General features: G+C 46.6%; 1 protein-coding gene across 1 annotated transcript in view; it reads left to right on the top strand.

Moving 5' to 3' along the window:
* Window positions 1-26,528, top strand: part of LTBR (lymphotoxin beta receptor) — a 218,580-nt gene that overhangs the window by 102,838 nt on the left and 89,214 nt on the right. Inside the window, exon 2 of the mRNA XM_063962419.1 lies at window positions 16,236-16,311. Coding sequence (XP_063818489.1) covers window positions 16,288-16,311 — 24 coding nt within the window. The 5' untranslated portion in view covers window positions 16,236-16,287. The remainder of the gene's footprint in view (window positions 1-16,235; window positions 16,312-26,528) is intronic.

Genomic DNA, 26,528 nt, shown 5'->3' with positions numbered 1-26,528 from the left:
GGTGCAAATTTTAGGACTAAAAATAATATTGTGAGGTGTTCAGAATAGACTGAAAATGAGTGGAAATTATGGTTATTGAGGTTAATAATACTATGGGATCAAAATGACCCCCAAATTCTATGATTTAAGCTGTTTTTGAGGGTTTTTTGTAAAAAACACCCGAATCCAAAACACACCCGAATCCGACAAAAAATTTTCAGGGAGGTTTTGCCAAAACGCGTCCGAATCCAAAACACAGCCGCGGAACCGAATTTAAAACCAAACCCCGAAAAATGTCCGGTGCACATCACTAGTGTGTATGCACCTTAACTCCTTTGGCATCTGTCAACTTCCATATGTTTTTTTTATATGTATTTTTAATACTTTTTTTGTAATTTATGGTAATTGTGTATTATTTTATTATTTTTAATGTGATGGTTATTCTGAGGATTTATAAAGCCAGGACTTTGCGGTGCTGGGACCTTTGTTTAAGAACCTTCCAGTGTTGCCCAGTTATGAAAGTGCCGTCCTGTGTAGCCGGTGTCACAATGGGGTGTTTCTGTGGATCCGTTGGACTTTGACCAACCGAAGGAGCAGATGCCCCAGAGTGCTGGAAACAAGGAGGACGAAGATAATTCCTTCTCATATATTTATTAAAGATAACAGATCAGAATGAGACTTGTACGAAGATGGAGACTAAACAGTTCTGGATTGGAAAGCTGCCGGAAAAGAAGTCACTGAATGATGTGAGGCCGAAACTGAAGAAGAGTGATGAATATCCTTAGTTGGTACAAGACGTGGCTGAAGAATCGTGGTATTGAGTTGTTGAGTGATATGAAGGCGAAGCTGAAGAACTGAGAAGATTGTGTTGCGGATAATATAAAGATGTGGGTGTGGAACTTGTGAAGACTGGTTGCTGGACGGTGTGAGGATGTGAATGAAGGACTGTGAGGACTGGTTGCTGGATGATGCAAAGACGTGAATGAAGGACTGTGAGGACTGGTTGCTGGATGATGCGAAGACGGGAATAAAGGACTGTGAGGACTGGTTGCTGGATGATGCGAAGATGGGAATGAAGGACTGTGAGGACTGGTTGCTGGATGATGCGAAGACGTGAATGAAGAGCACAGGCTGAAGCGAGAGAACCACAGCGGGAATCCTACGGTATCTGAAGGCACCTGGTAGGAGAGCGGGTGACCATGACCGCGCGCTGGAGACCCAGCGAAATCCTTGCAGCGGGAGACGGCGGGCAATCACTGAGAGCGGAGATAGGACCAAACAACTGGAAATGCACAGATATAATCTGCAGGAGCACAGAGCTGGGGTACAGAGTATCTACAACAGAGCACTGGCACAAAATGCAAAATTCCCAGCATATTTATAGGTCCCATAGGTCATTGGTGCACACTTGATCTCCAACATGGCCGCCTCCATGCCGCAGACACACAGGAGCGCTGCAGGCCACTAGATCCCCACACTTCCAGCTCCCGGAAGCCACATCATCCCTGCCGACGATCGTATTGTGTCCCCACGCGGGTGCACAGGACCCCAAGTAGCCGCACTGGTAATCAGGGCCACCATCAAGGGGGTGCCCTGTGTACAGTTGTCCCGGGTCTGGCCACTCTGACAGAGCGGAGGGCCTGGGCTGCACACACAGCCAGCCGTGGCTATTCTGCCACCGGTGACACTGATCACGGCTGGCCGGCTGCCCCTTCATATCCCGCCGGGCCGCCGCCGATCACAGCAAGCTGCTGCTTGCTGTTCTTTTTAATAAAGTTTATTTTATTCAGATGCGACGCAGCGTGACGTCATGACGTAACACCGCGTCGGGTGAAGAGGAGCCGCGGAGCTAGGGACAGGAGGAGGCTGGCAGCAGCAGACAGCGTGGGGGAGAGAGCAGAGAGGAAGGATTTGTAAAGGTAAGTATGTTGTATGTTTCTGTCTGTGATTGTGTGTTTTGTGAGAAGGGGGCCCGGGGCTGTGAGGACATGTGTACCTGGCACTGGGGGAATATCTGGCAGGCACTGAGAGGGCAATTCTGTATCTGGCACTGGGGGAATATCTGGCAGGCACTGAGAGGGCAATTCTGTATCTGGCAATGGGGGCATATCTGGCACTGGGGGGCATGTCTGGCAGGCACTGTGTGGGCATATCTGGCACTGGGGACATATATGTATCTGGCACTGGGGGCATATCTGGAAGGCACTGTGGGCAGAGGCAGAACTCTGGGAGGCAACGGAGTCATCTGCCGCCGGGCTCCTACTCTGAAGGGGGGGCACCTCTCCTCCCATTCTGTGACACCATTGAATTAAAGTTAATTGATAGCTGCCGCTGTCTTTTCAGTGGGTGACTTCCTCACTGGTCCCTGCACCTTACACATCACACCCTCTTTATTATACTGAATATACACATTTTACAAGTGTCACACCCAGGATTACAAACCACAACCTATTACACTGGATGCGGCACCTTACGGATAAAGCAGACACCTTACTGATGAAGCGGTTTGCTCCTGTATAGGAAATATGAGAATTTTAACTATATGAAGATACTTCTCTGACAATTACACGTAACTTCATATAGTTAGAATTCTCATACTTCCCGTAAAGGAGCAAATAACTCCATCAGTAAGGTGTCTGCTGTTAGTGTAACAGGTCATGGGTTCTAATCCTGGGAATGACTGCTAAGAAATGTGTGATTTAAAATAAAAGACAATTAAATGTATAAATACAGTATATAATTTTATTTCAGAACACTCCATAACACACACACACACACACACACACACACACACACACACACACACACACACACACACACACACACACATATTTATCTTAATATAGGAAATAGGGGGGCACCAATATTTATCTTGCCTCCGGGCAACTGGGATGAACTTACGCCACTGACTGTGGGGGCATTTCTGGCACTGGGGACATATATGTATCTGACACTGGGGGCATATCTGGCACTGGGGGCATATCTGGAAGGCACTGTGGGGACATTTCTGTATCTGGCACTGGGGGCATATCTGGCACTGTTGGCATATATGTATCTGGCACTGGGTGCATATCTGGCAGGCACTGTGCAGGCATTTCTTTATCTGGAACTGGGGGCATATCTGGCACTGGGGGCATATCTGGAAGGCACTGTGGGGACATTTCTGTATCTGGCACTGGGGGCATATCTGGCACTGTTGGCATATATGTATCTGGCACTGGGTGCATATCTGGCAGGCACTGTGCAGGCATTTCTTTATCTGGAACTGGGGGCATATCTGGCACTGGGGTTTGAGGGCATATCTGGCATGTACTGTGGGGGCATTTCAGTATCTGGCAATGGGGGCATATCTGGCACTGAGGGCATTTCTGGCAGGCACTGTGGGGGCATTTCTTTATGTGGGGCACCTGGGGCATATCTGGCACGGGGGCATTTCTGGCAGGCACTGTGGGGGCATTTCTGTATGTGGCACTGGGGGGCATATCTGGCACGGGGGCATATCTGGCAGGCACTGTGGGGGCATATTTGGCACTGGGGCATATATGTATCTGGCACTAGGGGCATATCTGGCACTGGGGGCATATCTGGCACTGGGGGCATATCTGGCAGGCACTGTGGGGGCATTTCGGTATGGGTGTGGATCATTAGATCGATAGTGTCTAGGTCGACAATGTTTAGGTCGACCTCTGTAGGTTGACAGTCACTAGGTCGACAGGGTTGGAATGTCGACAGGGTTTCTAGGTCGACATGTGCTGGGTCGACAGGTCAAAAGGTCGACATGAGGGGTTTTATTTGTGCCGTTTTCTTCGTAGAGTGACTGGGAACCCCAATTAGTGCACCATGTCCCCTAGCATGGCTCGCTTCGCTCGTAGTCCAGTATGAAATAGTAAAAAAAAAAGAGAACAATAAGATTTTAAACCTACCGGTAAATCTTTTCTCCTAGTCCATAGAGGATGCTGGGGACTCCGTAAGGACCATGGGGAATAGACGGGCTCCGCAGGAGACATGGGCACTATAAAGAAAACTTTACAATGGGTGTGCACTGGCTCCTCCCTCTATGCCCCTCCTCCAGACCTCAGTTAGAGAAATTGTGCCCAGAGGAGACGGACAATACGAGGAAAGGATTTTGTTAATCCAAGGGCAATATTCACACCAGCCCACACCATCCACACCGTATAACCTGGAATATACGAACCAGTCAACAGCATGAAACAGACCAGCATCAGTCAAAGACTGAACAAAACTGTAACATAACCCTTATGCAAGCAAATAACTATATACAAGTCTTGCAGAATGTTGTCCGCACTGTGACGGGCGCCCAGCATCCTCTACGGACTAGGAGAAAAAGATTTACCGGTAGGTTTAAAATCTTATTTTCTCTTACGTCCTAGAGGATGCTGGGGACTCGATAAGGACCATGGGGATTATACCAAAGCTCCCAAACAGGCGGGAGAGTGCGGATGACTCTGCACCACCGATTGAGCAAACATGAGGTCCTCCTCAGCCAGGGTATCAAACTTGTAGAATTTTGCAAAAGTGTTTGAACCCGACCAAGGCCTATATTTACTAATATTCGTGTTTGAGTCAGTTTGTGTAGTGTTTTTAACTCGTTTTGTATCGGGTGCATTTTCATGCAACTTTTTGAAACTATGGGGTATATGCAATTGCGGTCGAATTCCCGAAATTGTCGAAAAACGGGACTTTTTCGCCCAAAAAAAAAAAATTCGATTATGCAATTCAGTACTTTCCGTCAAAAAAACAGACTTTCAAAATTCGACTTTTTGAAATTCGACATTTGTCAAATTCGACATTTCTGCAATGGTACAAATGCAGCAATTCGCCAAAAGTATATTCAATTGAAGTTTGGAAATTCGACAACAGTGCTTTTAGACAGTAAATTCGTCATTTTTAATCCGCCACACTTTGGTGGCGGAATCTAATAAAAAAAATTTAAAACATGTTTTTTTTGGTGTTTTTTTTATTGGTAATAGCATATCTATTTATATTAGAAGGGATTAGGTACTTGGTTTGTCTATTTTGGAGGCACAAGTATTATTTATATATTTTTAAAAATATATATATATATTTTTTTAAATGGAATGGTAAAAACCCGAAAAAAAATGGCGTGGGGTCCCCCCTCCTAAGCATAACCAGCCTCGGGCTCTTCGAGCCGGTCCTGGTTCTAAAAATCCGGGGGAAAAACTGACAGGGGATCCCCCGTATTTTTAAAACCAGCACCGGGCTCTGCGCCTGGTGCTGGTGCAAAAAATACGGGGGACAAAAAGAGTAGGGGTCCCCCGTATTTTTTACACCAGCATCGGGCTCCACTAGCTGGACAGATTATGCCACAGCCGGGGGTCACTTTTATACAGCGCCCTGCGGCCGTGGCATTAAATATCCAACTAGTCACCCCTGGCCGGGGTACCCTGGGGGAGTGGGGACCCCTTCAATCAAGGCCCCCCCCAGCCACCCAAGGGCCAGGGGTGAAGCCCGAGGCTGTCCCCCCCCATCCAAGGGCTGCGGATGTGGGGCTGATAGCCTTGAGAAAAGTGTAAGAATATTGTTTTTTCCAGTAGTACTACAAGTCCCAGCAAGCCTCCCCCGCAAGCTGATACTTGGAGAACCACAAGTACCAGCATGCGGGAGAAAAACGGGCCCACTGGTACCTGTAGTTCTACTGGGAAAAAAATACCCAAATAAAAACAGGACACGCACACCGTGATAGTAAAACTTTATTACACACATGTCGACACACACATACTTACCTATGTTCACACGCCGACCTCTGTCCACTTGTTCAAGTAGAATCCACGTGTACCTGTGAATAAAATTATACTCACCTGATCCAGTGTCCAGATTATAATCCACGTACTTGGCAACAAAAAAAAAAAAGAACACCAAGGGCTGCGGATGGGGGGGACAGCCTCGGGCTTCACCCCTGGCCCTTGGGTGGCTGTGGGGGGACCCCTTGATTGAAGGGGTCCCCACTCCCCCAGGGTACCCCGGCCAGGGGTGACTAGTTGGATATTTAATGCCACGGCCGCAGGGCGCTGTATAAAAGTGACCCCCGGCTGTGGCATTATCTGTCCAGCTAGTGGAGCCCGATGCTGGTGTAAAAAATACGGGGGACCCCTACTCTTTTTGTCCCCCGTATTTTTTGCACCAGCACCAGGCGCAGAGCCCGGTGCTGGTTTTAAAAATACGGGGGATCCCCTGTCAGTTTTCCCCCCGGATTTTTAGAACCAGGACCGGCTCGAAGAGCCCGAGGCTGGTTATGCTTTGGAGGGGGAACCCCACGCCATTTTTTTTCGTTTTTTTTACCGTTTTTCCCCGTTTTTCAAAAAACTGATCAAAATCCGTCAAATCGGCCGTTTTTCGACAGCGGGACTGTCGAATCCGTTTTTTATTGAATATGTTGAATTTCGGCACCCACTTGCCGGAATTCGACGGTCGAATTGTGTCGAATTAAAAAACGGCCGAAAAATTGCCGCGATTCGCCGCTAATTGCATATACCCCTATATACGCCAAGTTACTAAGCAGTTACTAAGCAGTCGACTTTATGGTTAACGTGTTTTCCGATGTCGATGCCAGTCGTTTTTTCTTTGGCACATTTACGGCCGTCATTGTCGTTTGCGTACGTGTTTTTGTAGTATTTTCAGTTTTTTTCTATGTTAAACGCGGCAGGGTTATTTTTCAACCACGGCCGCATTTTGACTTTTAGTTTCGTTTTTCATCCCCGTTTGTGATTGGTTGTGTTTCAGATGTAGGAGTGTCTGTGCGCAACCATATAAATACGCCCCAAACCGTCCGCACCTCGTGGGTTTAGTTAGTGTTGAGGAGGGAGGTTGTGCTGTGGAGGTTGGTGAGTTTTTGGTTTGGTGAGGAGTGTTGTTTGCGATTTCTGAGTGTAGTATTGTGTTTGAAAGTAGTCTTGTCATTCTTGTAGTCTTGTTTTTTTTGGTTTTGTCTCATTTTTTGTCCAAGTTTTTTTTCTTTATAGTCCCTTGTCAGTGTGTGTGTGTGTGTGTGTGTGTGTGTGTGTGTGTGTGTGTGTGTGTGTGTGTGAGTTGTGCAGTGGTAGTGGAGGAGTGTGTTGTTTCTTTTTTCTGTGTTAAGTGTTTAGACACACAATTATGTGTGACTCAGAGGTGGGTGAGGTGGCTGAGGTGGAGGGTGTGAGTGATGGGGAGGAGGTTGGTCAGGTGGAGGAGGTGAGTGAGAGTGAGGTTAGTGAGGTGGAGGAGGTGAGTGAGGTTGCTGCAGCAGCCTCAAGTGACAGTGATAGTGACAGTCAGAGAGCTCCGCAGCCACACACCACTACTAAGACTGGGCGGAATGTCAAGTTTAGTTATGCAGAAAATGTGGCATTGGTGCGGGAGCTGATGAAGTATCAGCGGCAGCTATTTGGGCCTGAGTCTGCCAAGGTGCCAACACGGAAGAAAACGGTGTTGTGGGCGAAAGTTGTTGCTGCTGTCAATAGTGAGGGGGTGGTCAAGCGGACGGAGGACAAGTGCCGCAAACGGTACTATGACATAAAGCGACGTGTCAAGTCCAAAATGGCCAAGGAGGCGAAGTCGGCTCGAAAAACCGGTGGAGGCCAGCCCTATATTGCAAGATATCTGGACTATGAGGAGCCCATGCGGAGTTTAATACCTCCAGAAGTAGTGTCTGCAACCCATGTCCGGGATTCCGATCGGCCCAGGAAGAATGGTGAGCATGTGTATTTGACTTAACATTCTATGCAGGGCCGGCGCCACCATTAGGCAGCTTTAGGCAGCTGCCTATGGGCGGCATCACATGAAAGGCGGCGCTGGGTGCAGCAAAAAAAAAAAAAAAAAAAATGTCAGGCAACCGCTACCCACTGACTCAGTGTCAGGTAAGCTATCCCTCTCCCTCTTGCGCCGGAGACAACAAAGCTGCTCGAGCGGGGCGGGGGCAGGGGGGGGTTCGGCGGTACCTTCACCCGACGTGGAGAGGGCTTCGGCCATCCCCACCTCTGCCCGCCTCCCTCCGCCTGTCCTCACCTCGAGTCGCAACTCATCCTCAATCATGCTGCCGAGAAGTGAGTAGCAGTGCAGGGCGGGACGGCCAATCGCTTCCTGGCAGCGTCCAGTGTCTGCTCTCCCTGGCCTGCACCTGTGTCCTCCGTACAGCCGGGATTGAGCCATACCTTATTAAACCGTGACCGCCGTGTGGGACGTATAGTTTAGGTTAGGTGTAGGCTGTGGGGGGAGGGTTAGGCACACCTGGGGAGGTTTAGGCTGCAGGAAGGGGGTGGTTAGGGTTAGGAGTAAGCTGGGGGGGGGAGGGGGGACAATTAGGGTCAGGCTGCTGGAAAGGTGTATTAGGGTTTGGGGGTGGGGGGTAGGTAAGGGATCAGGGTTAGTTTACTTAATTAGTAAGTGTCAGGATTTTAATCTCTGGGATGCCGCTGACGGTATTTTGGCATCCTAAGTGCCAATATATATGTATTCCATATTTTATATATATATATATGTAATAAAGGGTGCAAGTAGCGCTACAACCTTGACCCCTGAGGAAGTCCCCAACATATAAAAAGGGACGAAACGCGTTGGGCATATCACCGTCACCCCGCTCTCCGGAGATGACATTACAGATAAGCTTTTTATATCTATTTATTATGTACGAGTCCATCCTTATGTTCTGTATTTTTTTGTAAATTGCATTAAACTTCATAAAAACGTAATTACACTATCAGAAGCTTTTTTCCTATATGGGAGTATTCCCTAATTTTAAGGCACCCCATGTTGATGGATGACTGACAAGGAAAAATTCCATTACTGTACAGTGTCAAACGTGAGTGCATCTTTTTAATAGGAATATTACTCCTTCTTTTTTAACACTGTAGATCGGTGTTGCACCCTTAACAAATGGTATTTTAGCACATTACCTATATGGGTCTTTTTACGTGAATATAAATTCAAGCACTCAAGCACTTTTTGCACTTAGTCACCTTTTCAGCATTTTTGCACAAACTCAGCACAATAGTCACTTTTGAAGAGCACATGACTGATACATTGCTCTACATCTTTTACGTATATAATCCTCAAATGGACACGGACGAGTAAGAGGAAAAGAAACACGCACAAGGGGAACCCCCGATGTAAAGACACCCTGTACAAAGCAGTTGATCATTTCTTATCTGGTACGCATATCATATTACTATTTAAGGATTCCTTGATGAATCATTTCTGAACACTGAAGGCGCAACCGAATTACCACTAGAACATATATATATATATATATATATATATATATATATATATTTTACAATCAGTCCAGCACTCCGTTTTAGATGTTGATTGGCCCCGGTGCCCTCAGTGAGGAAGATAGTATATTGAATTGATACTGCGGCACTCGGAGTCGTTTAAAACGAGCAAAGTGTAGTCAAAAAAATGTACATAACATAGTCCAACATTTCGGGGTGCCTAACCCCTTTGTCAAGGTGTGAAAAAGGGGTTAGACACCCCAAAACGTTGGACTATGTGATGTACATTTTTTTTTACTACACTTTGCTCTTTTTAAACGACTCCGACTGCCGCAGTATCAATTCTGTTCTATCTATCTATCTATCTATCTATCTATATATATATATATATATATATATATATTACAGTGCCTGAAGTGGGCCGGTATACTATGGTTTGGTATACCGGCACTTCTTCGAACACTGTCCCCCGCCGCAGCAAGCTGACCGCGGCGCTACTATTTCAAATCTGCCGCAGACCGGCAGCCAATCAGTAGCATCAGCTCCTGATTGGCTGCCGGTCCGCGGCAGATTTGAAATAGTACAGTGCCCGGCACCCGTCCCTGAGCCCTGACAAGTGCGGCTGCAAGGTTCGGCTGCCGCATGCAGCATGATTACGCCAAGGCTCCGGCTCCTGCCCCCCTGACAGCTCCGCTGCCCGGCTTTCTCTTTCTTTGACAACAACTCCGGTGGCCGGCTCCCGCTCCACAGCACAGCTGCCTGGCTTCCGTATGCTGATACCCCCGGCTACCCGGCAACTGGTGAGCAGAGGGTAACTGATGGAGGAGAGTGTCAGGGTAGGGACAGTGTATGTGTGTAAATGTGGCTGTGTGTGTAAATATATTATATATGCGTGTGTGTATACTGTATGTGGCTGTGAGTATGTAGATATGTGTGTGGCATAATGTGAATTTCGGCTCATTCCATGTGGCATAATGTGAATTTCGGCTCATACTGTGTGCTCTAATGTGAATTTCGGCTCATACTGTGTGCTCTAATGTGATTTTCGGCTCATACTGTGTGCTCTAATGTGAATTTTGGCTCATACCGTGTGTTCTAATGTGAATTTCGGCTCATACCATGTGCTATAATGTGATTTTCAGCTCATGCTGTGTGGTATAATGTGAATTTTGGCTCATACCATGCGCTATAGTGTGAATATCGGCTCATTCTATGTGCTATAATGTGAATTTCGCCTCATACCGTGTGCTATAATGTGAATTTCGCCTCATACCGTGTGCTATAATGTGATTTTCGGCTCATACCGTGTGCTATAATGTGATTTTCGGCTCATACAGTGTGCTATAATGTGATTTTCGGCTCATACCGTGTGCTATAATGTGATTTTCGGCTCATACCGTGTGCTATAATGTGATTTTCGGCTCATGCTGTGTGGTATAATGTGAATTTTGGCTCATACCATGCGCTATAGTGTGAATATCGGCTCATTCTATGTGCTATAATGTGAATTTCGCCTCATACCGTGTGCTATAATGTGAATTTCGCCTCCTACCGTGTGCTATAATGTGATTTTCGGCTCATACCGTGTGCTATAATGTGATTTTCGGCTCATACCGTGTGCTATAATGTGATTTTCGGCTCGGCTCATACCGTGTGGTATAATGTGATTTTCGGCTCATACTGTGTGGTATAATGTGATTTTTGGCTCAAAGTGTGTGGTATAATGTGAAAGGGGCACCAGTACTAGACAGTATAAGGGGTCCCACTATTGTGGTGCAAAATGTGTATGAGGGGTGGTAAACTACACTGAAGGCCTGCACACACACACACGTTTTAAATGTATCCATGCGTGGCCACAGGTGACTTGATTAGCACCTTAGTCAATTTGATTTAACCATCTGTGCTGTGCCATGGATATACCTAAAACCTGGACTGTTGGGGTGCCTTGAGCACCACGTTTGGGATCCTCTGCCTTAACACAAACTGCTAAAACAACCCTAATATCCTATCCCTAAATTTTACCTGAGGGCTCTGTATTTTGGCAGGGGGGTGGAGGGGGGGGGGGGGGGGGTGCTGACTATTTGCCTAGGGTGCTGAGAAACCTTGCACCGGCCCTGATTCTATGACATTACTTCTGGCTTTTTTTTTTTTTTTTTAAATGTGTGACGTTACATATTACTCCCATCTTCAAGTGTGCATAAGCAAATACATTGGCCCTCATTCTGAGTTGTTCGCTCGGTAAAAATCTTCGCATCGCAGCGATTTTCCGCTTAATGCGCATGCGCAATGTTCGCACTGCGACTGCGCCAAGTAAATTTGCTATGCACTTAGTAATTTTACTCACGGCTTTTTCATCGTTCTGGCGATCGTAATGTGATTGACAGGAAATGGGTGTTACTGGGCGGAAACAGGCCGTTTTATGGGCGTGTGGGAAAAAAACGCTACCGTTTCCGGAAAAAACGCAGGAGTGGCCGGAGAAACGGAGGAGTGTCTGGGCGAACGCTGGGTGTGTTTGTGACGTCAAACCAGGAACGACAAGCAGTGAAATGATCGCAGATGCCGAGTAAGTCTGGAGCTACTCAGAAACTGCTACGAGGTGTGTAATCGCAATATTGCGAATACATCGTTCGCAATTTTAAGATGCTAAGATTCACTCCCAGTAGGCGGCGGCTTAGCATGAGCAAATCTGCTAAAATCCGCTTGCGAGCGAACAACTCGGAATGACCTCCATTGTTTTTGGTAATGTTTTCTACAAAAGCCAATGTAACATATTACTTTATTGTTTGTCATGTGTTTTTTTTTCAGTACATTTTCCGTGTGTAGCTTGGACTTGGTGTGTCATTGAATTGTCCAGCAATAATGTTTTACTTTTGCACATTTTACAGTTTTAAAGTTTGACTATGTTTTTTATTTCAGTTATCCATGTGCAATGTTTCCAAAACAGTGGTTGTCATCAGGGCCGGTGCAAGGTTTCTAGGCACCCTAGGCAAAGCTACACAATACTGCCCCTGCCTCCCCCGATACTCTCCCCCCAGCTGCTCATATACTGATGTAGCGATGCTCATCTATGCCGCGATGCGTACGCATGCATCGCGGCATAATGCAAACGCGCCACACTTGTGACTGCACCACACTGCTGCAGCCAGTCGCAGTATAGCACGCATCGTGACATAGATGAGCATGGCTACATCTCTCTCTCTCTCTCTCTCTCTCTCTCTCTCTCTCTATATATATATATATATATATAAGCTTTCCAAAGACGGCAGCACTCTTGGGACTGTATAAATGAAAGTCAAAGACACTAAGGTCTGTTCACCGTTTCGGTCTGCTGGACCTTAATCAAGAAATCGGGTTCTTGATGAAGGTCCAGTGGACCGAAATGGTGAACAGACCTTAGTGTCTTTGACTTTCACTATGGGGGAGATTCAAATGTTTGAAAAGTCAGTTGGGAATCTGTATTTTCCTATCTAATAGACAGGAAAAAACAGACAACCAACCGACTTTTCAAACATTTGAATCTCCCCCATATAGTCCAGAGAGTGCCGCCGTCTTTGGAAAGCTTGTATGTGGTGTAAAAATATCTTGGAGGGCACCAGGGCAGTTAAAGGGTATAGTATCAGGACAGTGCTGTATTTATGAATTGCTATATTGGCACTCAATTCAGAAACAGTTACATGCATCAAAAGAACACGTATGCTGAACCAGTTTGTGGATTAGAATACTAATGTATCAGTCTAATGGCTCTTGAGTTATAACAAAGTAACAAACCTTTAATTGATTTTAACCACACAGTACTGGCAGCATGCTAGCAACATTGGAATGATACATTATTATCCTAATCCACAAACTGCTTAAGATACTAGCAGAGTGTTCAAACTGCAAAGAAGTCAATGACTGCAATGGAAGCGCAGGCAGACAAATCTTAGTACATACCGGCGATAAGGAAGCCGGTGAGTTAAACTAGGCATACACTATACAATTATCTGTCAGATTATCTGTGGTTGGAATGAAAATCTGGTAATGGATGAGAGCAACTAATAATCGACCATTTGCTACCAAACACCGGAAAATGGACAAAACCTGTCCATGATTTAACCAATTTGCATAAACTCAGTTATCGTCCATTTTCCAGTGTTTGAAAGCAAATGGCCGATTGTCTGTTGCTCTCATTCATTGCAGGGTTTTCATTCCAACCATAGATTATCTGCCAGATGATTGTATAGTGTATGCCCAGCTTTAGAACACTGCAGCACTAATAATGTGAAAATATTGCAAGCAGCATGCGGAAATTAGTACACTCCGCCCTCTATGAGGGAAGGAGGTGGAGCGGGGTGGTGGGGGGGTGGGGGGGAGAGCATTGCATCTTGCTTTATAGTAGGAGCAGGATAGACTATATGGGTGCCACTCACAGTATCTTCGTGCACTTGTGGCACTAGTGCCAATGGCTGCCTATGGGGGTAATTCAGACCTGATTGCTAGCAGGCGATTTTTGCATTGTTGTGATTAGATAGTCGCCACCTACAAGGGAAATGTATTTTCGCTGTGGAAGTGTGCGATCTCATGTACAGCCAGGCGGTACAAACAGATCTTGTGCAGCCCAGGACTTACTCAGCCGCTGTGATCCCTTCATACTGGTCGGGCCCGGAATTGACGTCAGACACCCACCCTGCAAACGCTTGGACACGCCTGCGTTTTTCTAACCACTCCCAGAAAACGGTCAGTTGACACCCACAAACGCCCTCTTCCTGTCAATCTCCCTGCGATCGCCTGTGTGAATGACTCCTTTGCACAAACACATCACTGAGCGGCGATCCGCTTTGTACCCATGCGACGTGCCTGCGCATTGTGGTGCATACGGATGCGCAGTTTAGACCTGATCGCAGGCTGTGAGAAAACGCAGCCTAGCAATCAGGTCTGAATTACCCCCTATGTCTGTACTATAAGATAGGTGATGCTAAAAAAATAGACTTATTTTTGTGCTTAAAGGTTTCTGGGAAGGATTAGGGATAGGGAGGGGGTGCAGGGGGAGGGTTACTGATAGGCTGCAGGAGAAAGAGGGTTAGGTTTAGGCTGTGCGGAGGGGGGGTTAGGCACCACTGGGGAGTGTTAGGGTTAGACTTCGGGGAGGGAGGGTTAGGCACCACTGGGGAGAGTTAGGGAGCGGGGGATAGACAGGGCTAAGCTGTAGGGAGGGTGGGTTAGGCTTAGGCTGTGTAGGGTCAGGCTGCAGGTAAGGAGGGTTAGGGAGGTAAGGGATTAGGGGTAGCATACTTATCCAGTAATATTTGTTTGGAGCTATTTTTTATAAAAAATAAAAAAAAAATCAATATTGTCAAACTGTTTTATCAAATGTGCATGCGGACATTTTTTGGGGGTTAAAGTACCTCCCATGTGGCTTAATAGTACTGTCAGTTGTTACAGTTATGTATCCTGCATCTAAATACAGTTAACTTTTTGCCCAATTCTAATGATAGTTGGTGTGACTGGAATATGAAGACATTTGAAAGGAGACGTTTTTTGAATGTAGCATGGGGGGGGGGGGGGGGGGAGAATATATGTGGGGTATGTGATCGCAGGGTGGGGGTGTAATCGCGAGGGGAGGCGGTCTAAAATGCAGGATGATATGGCAATCATGGGGGTTTTATATGTACGGGATGCATTGGAGGGGGTGTGGGTAATATGCCGAAGCCAATCGTGAGAGGCATTCGTGGGAGGCATTTGCGGGAGGGGAGGCATTTGCGGGAGGGGGAGGCATTTGGGGGATGCATTTGCGGGAGGGGAGGCATTTGGGGGAGGCATTTGCAGGAGGGGGGGCGGGTAATATGCAGGAGGCAACTGCGAGAGAGGGAGCGGATCATGCGAGACTCAGGAGACAATCGGGGGTGGGGCGTACTATGCCGGAGGGAATTCCGGGGGGGGGGTCGCATAACATGCAGGAGACAATCGGGGGGATTGTGTGTGATTAATATGCGGCAGACACTCACGGGAGGGGAGGGGAGGGGGCGCTGGTAATATTCAGCATGCAATCACGGGAGGCAGGGGCGGGTAAAATGCTAGATGCAATCGCGGGAGGAGTGACGCCAGGTGACATGAGGATTTCCACATTAACAGGGTGCTGTTGTGATGCGGGGTGGGAAAATGCTGTGTTCTATTGCAGAGGGAGGGGAGAGGGGATTGCAGACAAGAGCAGTCAGACAGTGCTACCCATGTTACACTTACCCATGTTAGGTGTTACACTGACTGACATCAGTGCCGTGGCGGCTGATAACAGCTGGGCGGCCACGGCATCCCTTCTCCTCAGTCTCTCTCTAAACGAAGAGCTCAGCTGAGCTAAGGATATGAAAGACGCACTTTCATCAGCAGTGTGCACCGCCGCCCCCCAGTGGCCAGCGCCCATAGGCAAATGCCTAAAGCTGCCTAGTGGTGGCGCCGGCCCTGGTTGTCATGTTAGAGGCTGGAGTAGTGCAAAGTGGCTTTGAAGACAGTTACATGTGTAATTTCATTAGTACTGAATGTAATATTGTTTTACACAAACCCACTATTTGTTTGTTCAGTTTGAGTCTGTATTTGTACCCTGACACAACACTGCAGACTTAGTACCTTACTATTTGTTTTTTTTTTGGTTTTTTTTTTGGGGGGGGAGGGGGTTTGGTTGGCTCATATTGTAGTAATGTGTGTTTGGAGTGCCACATCACAGAGCAATCTCTATATTGCATCTGTAATTTTTTTTCCTTTCATTACAAAATTAAGATGTGTGTGTTTTGGCTTGTTAGTGTATGTATTTGTAATTGTGTCCTATGTCTGTGTCCTGTACATGATTCCCTGTGTTGCACTTTCCATAGTGCATATGGCTATTGGACAATGTTTTTTGTTTTATGTTGTGTTTTTTTTGGTTTAAGGTCCTTATGTTTTGAGTCATAAAAAAAAAACATTTTTTTAAAGATTTCATGTTTATAAGCATAATGGGTGGATGTATCAACAATAGCATGAATACATGAGTTATGTTATTTGTTTCTTGATTTACAGTGTTGGGAAAAAAGCAGTACTGGTCGTCCTACAGTCACTCCCATGATATCTGATGATGATGACGCACCGGAAGCAGGTGAAGTGTCCATTGTAGTATAGGTTATGTTTGTAAAGGAATGACCATAACAAAATGTCACTTTCAATACTACTGTAGGTCCATCAAAAGAAGTCTTGAGCAGCAGAAGGCGGACTTCTGTAACACACCACAAAATAAAACATGTTGCAGCAAAAAAACCAAAGTCTGATGTCCAGGGCCAACCACAGCAGGCTACCCCGCCACGAAGATTATCGACAGTATGTTCGGTCCCCCCACTCCAAATTTTGGACACACCTCCAAGACGCCAACCACACTCCCCTCATCTTGATTGTGAATAACAAACTGAAATAAATTAAATAAATGTCAGATCTTAATAATCCATTTACTTAAACGCATTAAGTCAAAACCCATCATAATCTGCAAATCTTACCGAAGTCAGTAACACATGAAATGGAATCCTAGCAAAATGGCCTTGTCCACATCCAGTAAAGATATGTATGTCCACTTCAGCCATACAGTAGCACATTGTGTGAAGATGCTGCAACAGAAACTTATGTGTAAGCGTGGCAAATAGTAAGGTTGTTTTCATCATTTTCACATGTGTGTTTGACCTAATATTGCCAAATACATACAAAAACATTACTATGTTTTTGTTTGAGACACTATAAGGCAACACATTATGGATTACAATGTGTTTTTATGGTGGAGTATGTCTGATCTACCATACAACTCATGTGTTTGCTTTCAGAATGAAGTAACCAGACACATTTGCCACAAACAGGCATATGTATGTACAGTGCCGCTTCTTGCGGCGGGCGAGCCGTGCAACCGCACGGGGCGCCCGCCGCGGCACTTCTTAAGGACTTTGAACCCCCCTCCCCTGTCCTCCCGAGTGCACAGCTCGGGGGGTGGGGTTTCGCGGAATGACGCGATTGCGTCGTGACGTCACGACGCAATCACGTCATTCCGTGAAACCCCGCCCCCCGAGCTGGGCACTCGGGAGGAGGGAGAAGGGGGAGCCAAGCCGGCCGGCGGCGGCGCCGCGCAGACTAGGGAGAGGCGGCTGAAGAGCGGGAAGAACCGCTTCAAATGTAAGTCAGCCCCTCTTCCTCTCTCTCTCTCTCTCTCTCTCTCTCTCTCTCCCTCCCCCCGCCACCTGCCGGAATGTGTAAAATGGGGGCACGTGCCTGCCTTAATGTGTAAAATAGGGACACTTGCCTGCCGGAATGTGTAAAATGGGGACACGTGCCTGCCGGAATGTGTAAAATGGGGACACTTGCCTGCCGGAATGTGTAAAATGGGGACGCATTCTGCCGTAATGTGTAAAATGGGGGCACGTGCCTGCCGTACTGTGTAAAATGGGGGCACGTGCCTGCTGCAATGTGTAAAATGGGGACTCTTGCCTGCCTTAATGTGTAAAATAGGGACACCTGTCTGCCGGAATGTGTAAAATGGGGGCACGTGCCAGCCGGAATGTGTAAAATGGGGACTCTTGTCTGCCGCAATATGTAAAATAGGGACACCTGTCTGCCGGAATGTGTAAAATAGGGACACCTGTCTGCCGGAATGTGTAAAATGGGGGCACGTGCCTGCCGGAATGTGTAAAATGGGGGCACGTGCCTGCCGGAATGTGTAAAATGGGGACACTTGCCTGCCGGAATGTGTAAAATGGAGACGCAGTCTGCCGTAATGTGTAAAATGGGGGCACGTGCCTGCCGTACTGTGTAAAATGGGGGCACGTGCCTGCTGCAATGTGTAAAATGGGGACTCTTGCCTGCCATACTGTGTAAAATGGGGACGCAGTCTGCCGGAATGTGTAAAATGGGGACTCTTGCCTGCCTTAATGTGTAAAATAGGGACACCTGTCTGCCGGAATGTGTAAAATGGGGGCACGTGCCTGCCGGAATGTGTAAAATGGGGACTCTTGCCTGCCTTAATGTGTAAAATAGGGACACCTGTCTGCCGGAATGTGTAAAATGGGGACTCTTGCCTGCCTTAATGTGTAAAATAGGGACACCTGTCTGCCGGAATGTGTAAAATGGGGACACTTGCCTGCCGGAATGTGTAAAACTGGGACACTTGCCTGCCGGAATGTGTAAAATGGGGACACTTTCCTGCCGAAATGTGTAAAATGGGGACACTTGCCTGCCGGAATGTGTAAAATGGGGACGCAATCTGCCATAATGTGTAAAATGGGGGCACGTGCCTGCCGCAATGTGTAAAATGGGGACACTTGCCTGCCGGAATGTGTAAAATGGGGACTCTTGCCTGCCTTAATGTGTAAAATAGGGACACCTGTCTGCCGGAATGTGTAAAATGGGGACTCTTGCCTGCCTTAATGTGTAAAATAGGGACACCTGTCTGCCGGAATGTGTAAAATGGGGACACTTGCCTGCCGGAATGTGTAAAACTGGGACACTTGCCTGCCGGAATGTGTAAAATGGGGACACTTTCCTGCCGAAATGTGTAAAATGGGGACACTTGCCTGCCGGAATGTGTAAAATGGGGACGCAGTCTGCCGTAATGTGTAAAATGGGGGCACGTGCCTGCCGCAATGTGTAAAATGGGGACACTTTCCTGCCGCAATGTGTAAAATGGGGACACTTTCCTGCCGCAATGTGTAAAATGGGGACACTTGCCTGCCGGAATGTGTAAAATGGGGACACTTGCCTGCCGGAATGTGTAAAATGGGGACGCAGTCTGCCGTAATGTGTAAAATGGGGGCACGTGCCTGCCGTACTGTGTAAAATGGGGGCATGTGCCTGCTGCAATGTGTAAAATGGGGACTCTTGCCTGCCTTAATGTGTAAAATAGGGACACCTGTCTGCCGGAATGTGTAAAATGGGGGCACGTGCCTGCCGGAATGTGTAAAATGTGGGCACGTGCCTGCCGGAATGTGTAAAATGGGGACGCAATCTGCCATAATGTGTAAAATGGGGGCACGTGCCTGCCGCAATGTGTAAAATGGGGACACTTGCCTGCCGGAATGTGTAAAATGGGGACTCTTGCCTGCCTTAATGTGTAAAATAGGGACACCTGTCTGCCGGAATGTGTAAAATGGGGACTCTTGCCTGCCTTAATGTGTAAAATAGGGACACCTGTCTGCCGGAATGTGTAAAATGGGGACACTTGCCTGCCGGAATGTGTAAAACTGGGACACTTGCCTGCCGGAATGTGTAAAATGGGGACACTTTCCTGCCGAAATGTGTAAAATGGGGACACTTGCCTGCCGGAATGTGTAAAATGGGGACGCAGTCTGCCGTAATGTGTAAAATGGGGGCACGTGCCTGCCGCAATGTGTAAAATGGGGACACTTTCCTGCCGCAATGTGTAAAATGGGGACACTTTCCTGCCGCAATGTGTAAAATGGGGACACTTGCCTGCCGGAATGTGTAAAATGGGGACACTTGCCTGCCGGAATGTGTAAAATGGGGACGCAGTCTGCCGTAATGTGTAAAATGGGGGCACGTGCCTGCCGTACTGTGTAAAATGGGGGCATGTGCCTGCTGCAATGTGTAAAATGGGGACTCTTGCCTGCCTTAATGTGTAAAATAGGGACACCTGTCTGCCGGAATGTGTAAAATGGGGGCACGTGCCTGCCGGAATGTGTAAAATGTGGGCACGTGCCTGCCGGAATGTGTAAAATGGGGACTCTTGTCTGCTGCAATATGTAAAATAGGGACACCTGTCTGCCGGAATGCGTAAAATAGGGACACCTGTCTGCCGGAATGTGTAAAATGGGGGCACGTGCCTGCCGGAATGTGTAAAATGGGGACACTTGCCTGCCGGAATGTGTAAAATGGGGACGCAGTCTGCCGTAATGTGTAAAATGGGGGCACGTGCCTGCCGTACTGTGTAAAATGGGGGCACGTGCCTGCTGCAATGTGTAAAATGGGGACTCTTGCCTGCCATACTGTGTAAAATGGGGACGCAGTCTGCCGGAATGTGTAAAATGGGGACTCTTGCCTGCCTTAATGTGTAAAATAGGGACACCTGTCTGCCGGAATGTGTAAAATGGGGGCACGTGCCTGCCGGAATGTGTAAAATGGGGACTCTTGCCTGCCTTAATGTGTAAAATAGGGACACCTGTCTGCCGGAATGTGTAAAATGGGGACTCTTGCCTGCCTTAATGTGTAAAATAGGGACACCTGTCGGCCGGAATGTGTAAAATGGGGGCACGTGCCTGCCGGAATGTGTAAAATGGGGACTCTTGCCTGCCTTAATGTGTAAAATAGGGACACCTGTCTGCCGGAATGTGTAAAATGGGGACACTTGCCTGCCGGAATGTGTAATATGGGGACACTTGCCTGCCGGAATGTGTAAAATGGGGACACTTGCCTGCCGGAATGTGTTAAATGGGGACACATGCCTGCCGTAATGTGTAAAATGGGGACGCAGTCTGCCGTAATGTGTAAAATGGGGGCACATGCCTGCCGGACTGTGTAAAATGGGGGCACGTGCCTGCCGCAATGTGTAAAATGGGGACACTTTCCTGCCGCAATGTGTAAAATGGGGGCACGTGCCTGCCGCAATGTGTAAAATGGGGACACTTTCCTGCCGTACTGTGTAAAATGGGGGCACGTGCCTGCCGCAATGTGTAAAATGGGGACACTTTCCTGCCGCAATGTGTAAAATGGGGACACTTGCCTACCGTGCTGTGTAAAATGGGGACACTTGCCTGCTGTGCTGTGTAAAATGGGGTCGCGTGCCTGCTGTAATGTGTTGCAGAACATACATTGATATAAACACACACACATAATTATAATATTATATCTATGTACTATTCACTGGTCTCCCGAGACCCATTCACTCCTCTAATTTGCATATGAATGTGCCTTTGACTGTCTGTGAAGGTGGCCTTTCACTGCCAGGAAAAAAAAGCTGTTGCACAGGTTAATTTGCATTTCAATGGCTTTTCTTACAACAAGCAGAGTTTAACAGAATCCTAGGGGTAAAGAAGAAAAAAAAAACTTTGTTTTATATCTGTGTGTCGTTCTTACATCAAATATTAATCTTACTATTGACTTTTATTAAACCCCATCTGAATCTATTTGTAATTGACTATGGCATGGGTTAAATAAATGCATTGGTAGTTCATAAATGGTGATTTCTTTTTGACCAAGGACGGCTGATTATTCCTGAGCAGACTGAAAATCAGCTATTTAGAAAAAAAATTGACCTTCCAAAAATGGCCGCTGCTCCTCCCCCTTCCACATCCATGAGGGTTACACAAAATGGAGGACAGACCATGCGGCTTCCTTTGTCACAAAAAAAAAATCACCATGCAAGCCCCTGAAGTTATTTTAGGCCTGAGTTTAAAAAAAAAAAACAACACTATATCAAGGCTTTTGCAGCAACTTTTAAATATACTTTTAAACCTACTTAAACAGATAAGCAATCCAATCTTAATCAAACACAATATGACTCATTTGAACCTTGTTTTGCAACAATATGGTCAGATATGCAGAGTACAGGTGTGTGCGTGTGTTACATGTGTTGCGTGTGCAATTTGCACCAAACAGTAAAAAAAAAAAAACAGATTTAAAAGACAATAGCTTAACGTTCTTACCTTTCGGATCCGGATCCCACCAGCATCCCTACAAACCAAGCGGAGCAGACGCTTATCTAATCAGCACTACTGTATCCCTGACCACCAAACGGCTAACAGGGGATACTACCTTCCCGCCCTTTGCTGATGGATAAAGTCTGCCTTGTCCTGCTGGGCTGTGGATATGAGGAGGCCCGGACGATTGCCCCCAATTGACAATGTCAAATATTACCTTTAAACATAAGTTATATACTACTACGGACTGAGTACGCTATTGGCGCACTGAGTACCGTAAGGGTACGCACTTAGCGTAGCAGACGCTAGGCCGTGGGCGCGAGACACGAGCGGCACAGACGCTCACAGAATGATATACAGTAAACCTTAAGTAATGAAACAGTGTAAGGATATGCTTATACTTTAAACCTTAGCAGCAAAGCACTATACCTTTAAACTTTAAGTAGCGCTGGTGATACAAAGTATCAGCAGTGCATACTCCTTAACAATGCTTATACACCTTAACAATGCTTATACACCTTAAACAGGTTAAACCACTTTAAAAAGCCCTGGCAGGAAAGTGACAACACAGCACTGATTTGTATTTGAAAACCACATGGTTCTAAGGCCACTGTGGATAGATTCTAATAAAAGGTTAAACAATACATATCATACACTACAAACTAACATCAAAATCTAACACAATAACAGAGAATAACATGAGCAATGGCGAACAAAATGGCTACAGAGAAATATACATACTTGGGGATGATTCGCAAGCGCGTCCTGGATTCCAGCCCTCAGCATTCAAAGAGAAAGCCTTTTGAGAGAGTGAGTGACTGGCCAGGCAATGCTGGTCTTTATATACACAGCATACATTCACAATACAATGGTTCCTACAATCTCATTGTTCATTGGACACAGGAATGTGTCTCTGCATTATAACAAAGGTCATAGGTAGATTTGAACAGGTGGGCTGTGTCTTTCCCTAACTGCTGTAGTGGGTGGTATCCTCTGGATTCCCCCCGCATGTGTAATAAACAGCAAATTACAATTAATGTCCATAAACTACTTTTGTACATAACTATACGCAGGAGCTAGCGATCTTTTCCTAACTAACACCGAAATGTTACCCTTAAAATACCCTACAGCTGGATACTAGACACCACCTTTCAACCTTTATCTGACCCTTCCTATCATGCACAGAGGAATCTCTCTGTCCAAGAACCGTTTAAATTAAACATACTTGCTGACGTTGTCTAGGGGAATATTAACTATAAAACACACTATATGGGTTAAATATGCTATGATCGAGTCGCCCGCTACACGCTCACAAACTCTACCGTAAATGCGCATACCACGCGCCAAAGCGCACAGCCGTAGAAGCTCCATTACGCAAAGTGCGAATATGCGTACGCACGGCAGAGCGTGTGCACGCGCAGCAGGCATGTGCATGGGGTTAGTACAAGGCATGTGAATCATGATATTTTTCGACTTTGACAATACATAATAGTAATAATAATAAGAAGAATCATAATCATTCCAATACAATACAGAGTGCCCTTAGTTATCTCCGTGCAATACAGAAATCACTGTTAGGGATTGGTATACAATACAGAAAGTACCCTTAGGGTCTATGTACAAGGAGTTCAGAAAGTCCCTCCGTAGTGAGCGCTGTCTCTGGCTGAGAGGGACAACGCTTTTTACACAAGGTAGATATGTTGCTATATTACTTAGCACCAGTGGTGCAAGTAGAAATTTTTTCTTAGTGGTACTGATAGTAAAAATGGGCGTGGTCACACAAACTAGGGGAGCAGCTACATGACAATATGGGCATGGCCACATAATGCTACACACCGTAATGCCCCTTACACATTATGCCACACACCGTAATCCCCATTACACATTATGCCAAACACCGTAATGCCCCTTACACATTATGCCACACACCGTAATACCCCTTTCACATTATGCCAAACACGTAATGCCCATTACACATTATGCCAAACACCGTAATGCCCATTACACATTATGCCAAACACCGTAATGCCCATTACACATTATGCCACACACCATAATGCCCATTACACATTATGCCAAACACCGTAATGGCCATTACACATTATGCCACACACCATAATGCCCATTACACATTATGCCACACTCCGTAATGGCCATTACACATTATGCCACACACCATAATGCCCATTACACATTATGCCACACTCCGTAATGCCCATTAAACATTATGCCACACACTGTAATGCTTATTACTGCATACCGCCGCCATATTTCTTAATGGTACTCCGTACCACCCTGTACCACCCTACTTTCAGCACTGCTTAGCACACCCTCTCTCTAAGGAGACTTGCTTAGCGCAAAGGGGTTTGGGGTGAGTGGGGGGATTTACTAATAATAGTTTTTGAATTGCCCCTTATCGCTTCTAAATGCCGGAACAAAAAGTGCACTTCTACTAACAAGCGTTTTCACTTGGGACTTTGTCTTCCAATGGTGTACTTAGTTGCTTTGTGGCGTGTGCACTTTGTGTCGATTTCGGTGCTTTCGTATGGAAGTCACTGCAGAATTCGCAGTAGAATGCGACACAAATCCTACTCCAACCCAAATTTAATCACGCCGCCATTTTCATCAGTAGTCGCACCTCAGAGTTGTTGCAATTGAGGCGGAACATCTATATGACCTCATCATCAGACATTGTATTGAGGTTCAACCACCCATGAAAGATCCTAGGCCTATGTATGCTCTGTGGCCCCTCTACCTGCTGGGTCCTCTGTTCTGTTTCTTGCTCCTGGGCCCTGTCAGTTAGCTGGTGCAGGACACGTGAAATCACTGCCTGCATCTAGGCTACTCCATAACCTGCCTATGCCATCGCTGGGAACAGAAAGTGAGAGCTGCGCAAGGCCGGACTGGCCACCTGGCACTTCTGGCATATTCCAGAAGGGCCGATGGGCAGGTGGGTCGGTCCGCTCCCTCAGAGAGCTGGGAATGCCTCCGGCTCTCTGATTGAGCCGCGCCCACTGGTTTCCATGGAAATAGAGGCGTGCCATGCGCCCACACCCCCGGACTCACGGCGCGCCCCCCCCCCCCCGCCCCCATCAAGTGTGCCATGGTAATGGGGGCATGCCCCCATGACTTGCGACAAGCCCCCGTACAACATGATGGCATGCCCCCCGTGATGAGCGCGTGCGTTCACGAGTGCCCAGACCGAAGTGGAGGCCCAGTCCATCACTGGAGCTGCGGATGAGTTGCTGGGCTTTTATTGACATTCTGATTGGTTTAATGTTGATTACAATGGATTTTACATGTTGCTTTTTTGGAAGTGGTGCATTGAGGTGAGAGGCAAACAAATCGTTGTTCCATGTAAACGCACTCTAAAAAAAAAATCAGTGCATTGAGGTGCGTCTTTGTCGCCATTTGGTGGAGCGATTTGACAAAAATTATTCCTAGTTCATTTGAAATTTGCAAGGATTGCAATGTTATTTGGACGATGTTTGTACCGATGGTGAATTGCCGCGATTTTGAGTACAAGTCACATTTGACATGCCACTTCCATGCGAGTTAATCTTTAGTAAATTAGCAGTTTGCAAAATAACCTCTCCTTTGTAACACACCCCGCCCCGAACGTCATTATCCCGCGGTCGGATTCTCGCGAGATTCGTATTCTATATAAGGAGCCGCGCGTCGCCGCCATTTTTCACTCGTGCATTGGAGATGATCGTGAGAGGACGTGGCTGGCGTCCTCTCAGTTTCTATGTTCAGTGGGCTGCAAATATCTGTGCTCAGTGTGCTGCAAATATCTGTGCTCAGTGTGCTAATTGCTTTATTGTGGGGACTGGGGACCAGCAGTATTATATAGTAGGAGGACAGTGCAGAGTTTTACTGACCAGTGACCACCAGTATTATACGTTCTCTGCCTGAAAAACGCTCCATATCTGTGCTGCATTGTAGTATATAGTAGGAGGACAGTGCAGAATTTTGCTGACCACCAGTATAACTATATTTATATATATATATATATATATATATAGCAGTACGGTACAGTAGTCCACTGCTCTACCTCTGTGTCGTCAAGTATACTATCCATCCATACCTGTGGTGCATTTCAGTTTTGCAAAGTTTGCTGACCACCAGTATATAATATTTAGCAGTACGGTACAGTAGGCCACTGCTCTACCTACCTCTGTGTCGTCAAGTATACTATCCATCCATACCTGTGGTGCATTTCAGTTTTGCACAGTTTGCTGACCACCAGTATATAATATATAGCAGTACGGTACAGAAGGCCACTGCTCCACCTACCTCTGTGTCGTCAAGTATACTATCCATCCATACCTGTGGTGCATTTCAGTTTTGCACAGTTTGCTGACCACCAGTATATAATATATAGCAGTACGGTATAGTAGGCCACTGCTCTACCTACCTCTGTGTCGTCAAGTATACTATCCATCCATACCTGTGGTGCATTTCAGTTTTGCACAGTTTGCTGACCACCAGTATATAATATATAGCAGTACGGTACAGTAGGCCACTGCTCTACCTACCTCTGTGTCATCAAGTATACTATCCATCCATACCTGTGGTGCATTTCAGTTTTGCACAGTTTGCTGACCACCAGTATATAATATATAGCAGTACGGTACAGAAGGTCACTGCTCTACCTACCTCTGTGTCGTCAAGTATACTATCCATCCATACC

The sequence above is a fragment of the Pseudophryne corroboree genome, chromosome 3 (assembly GCF_028390025.1).
Source record: "Pseudophryne corroboree isolate aPseCor3 chromosome 3, aPseCor3.hap2, whole genome shotgun sequence".
Taxonomy (NCBI): domain Eukaryota; kingdom Metazoa; phylum Chordata; class Amphibia; order Anura; family Myobatrachidae; genus Pseudophryne; species Pseudophryne corroboree.
This window is presented reverse-complemented; position numbering and strand designations above follow the sequence as displayed.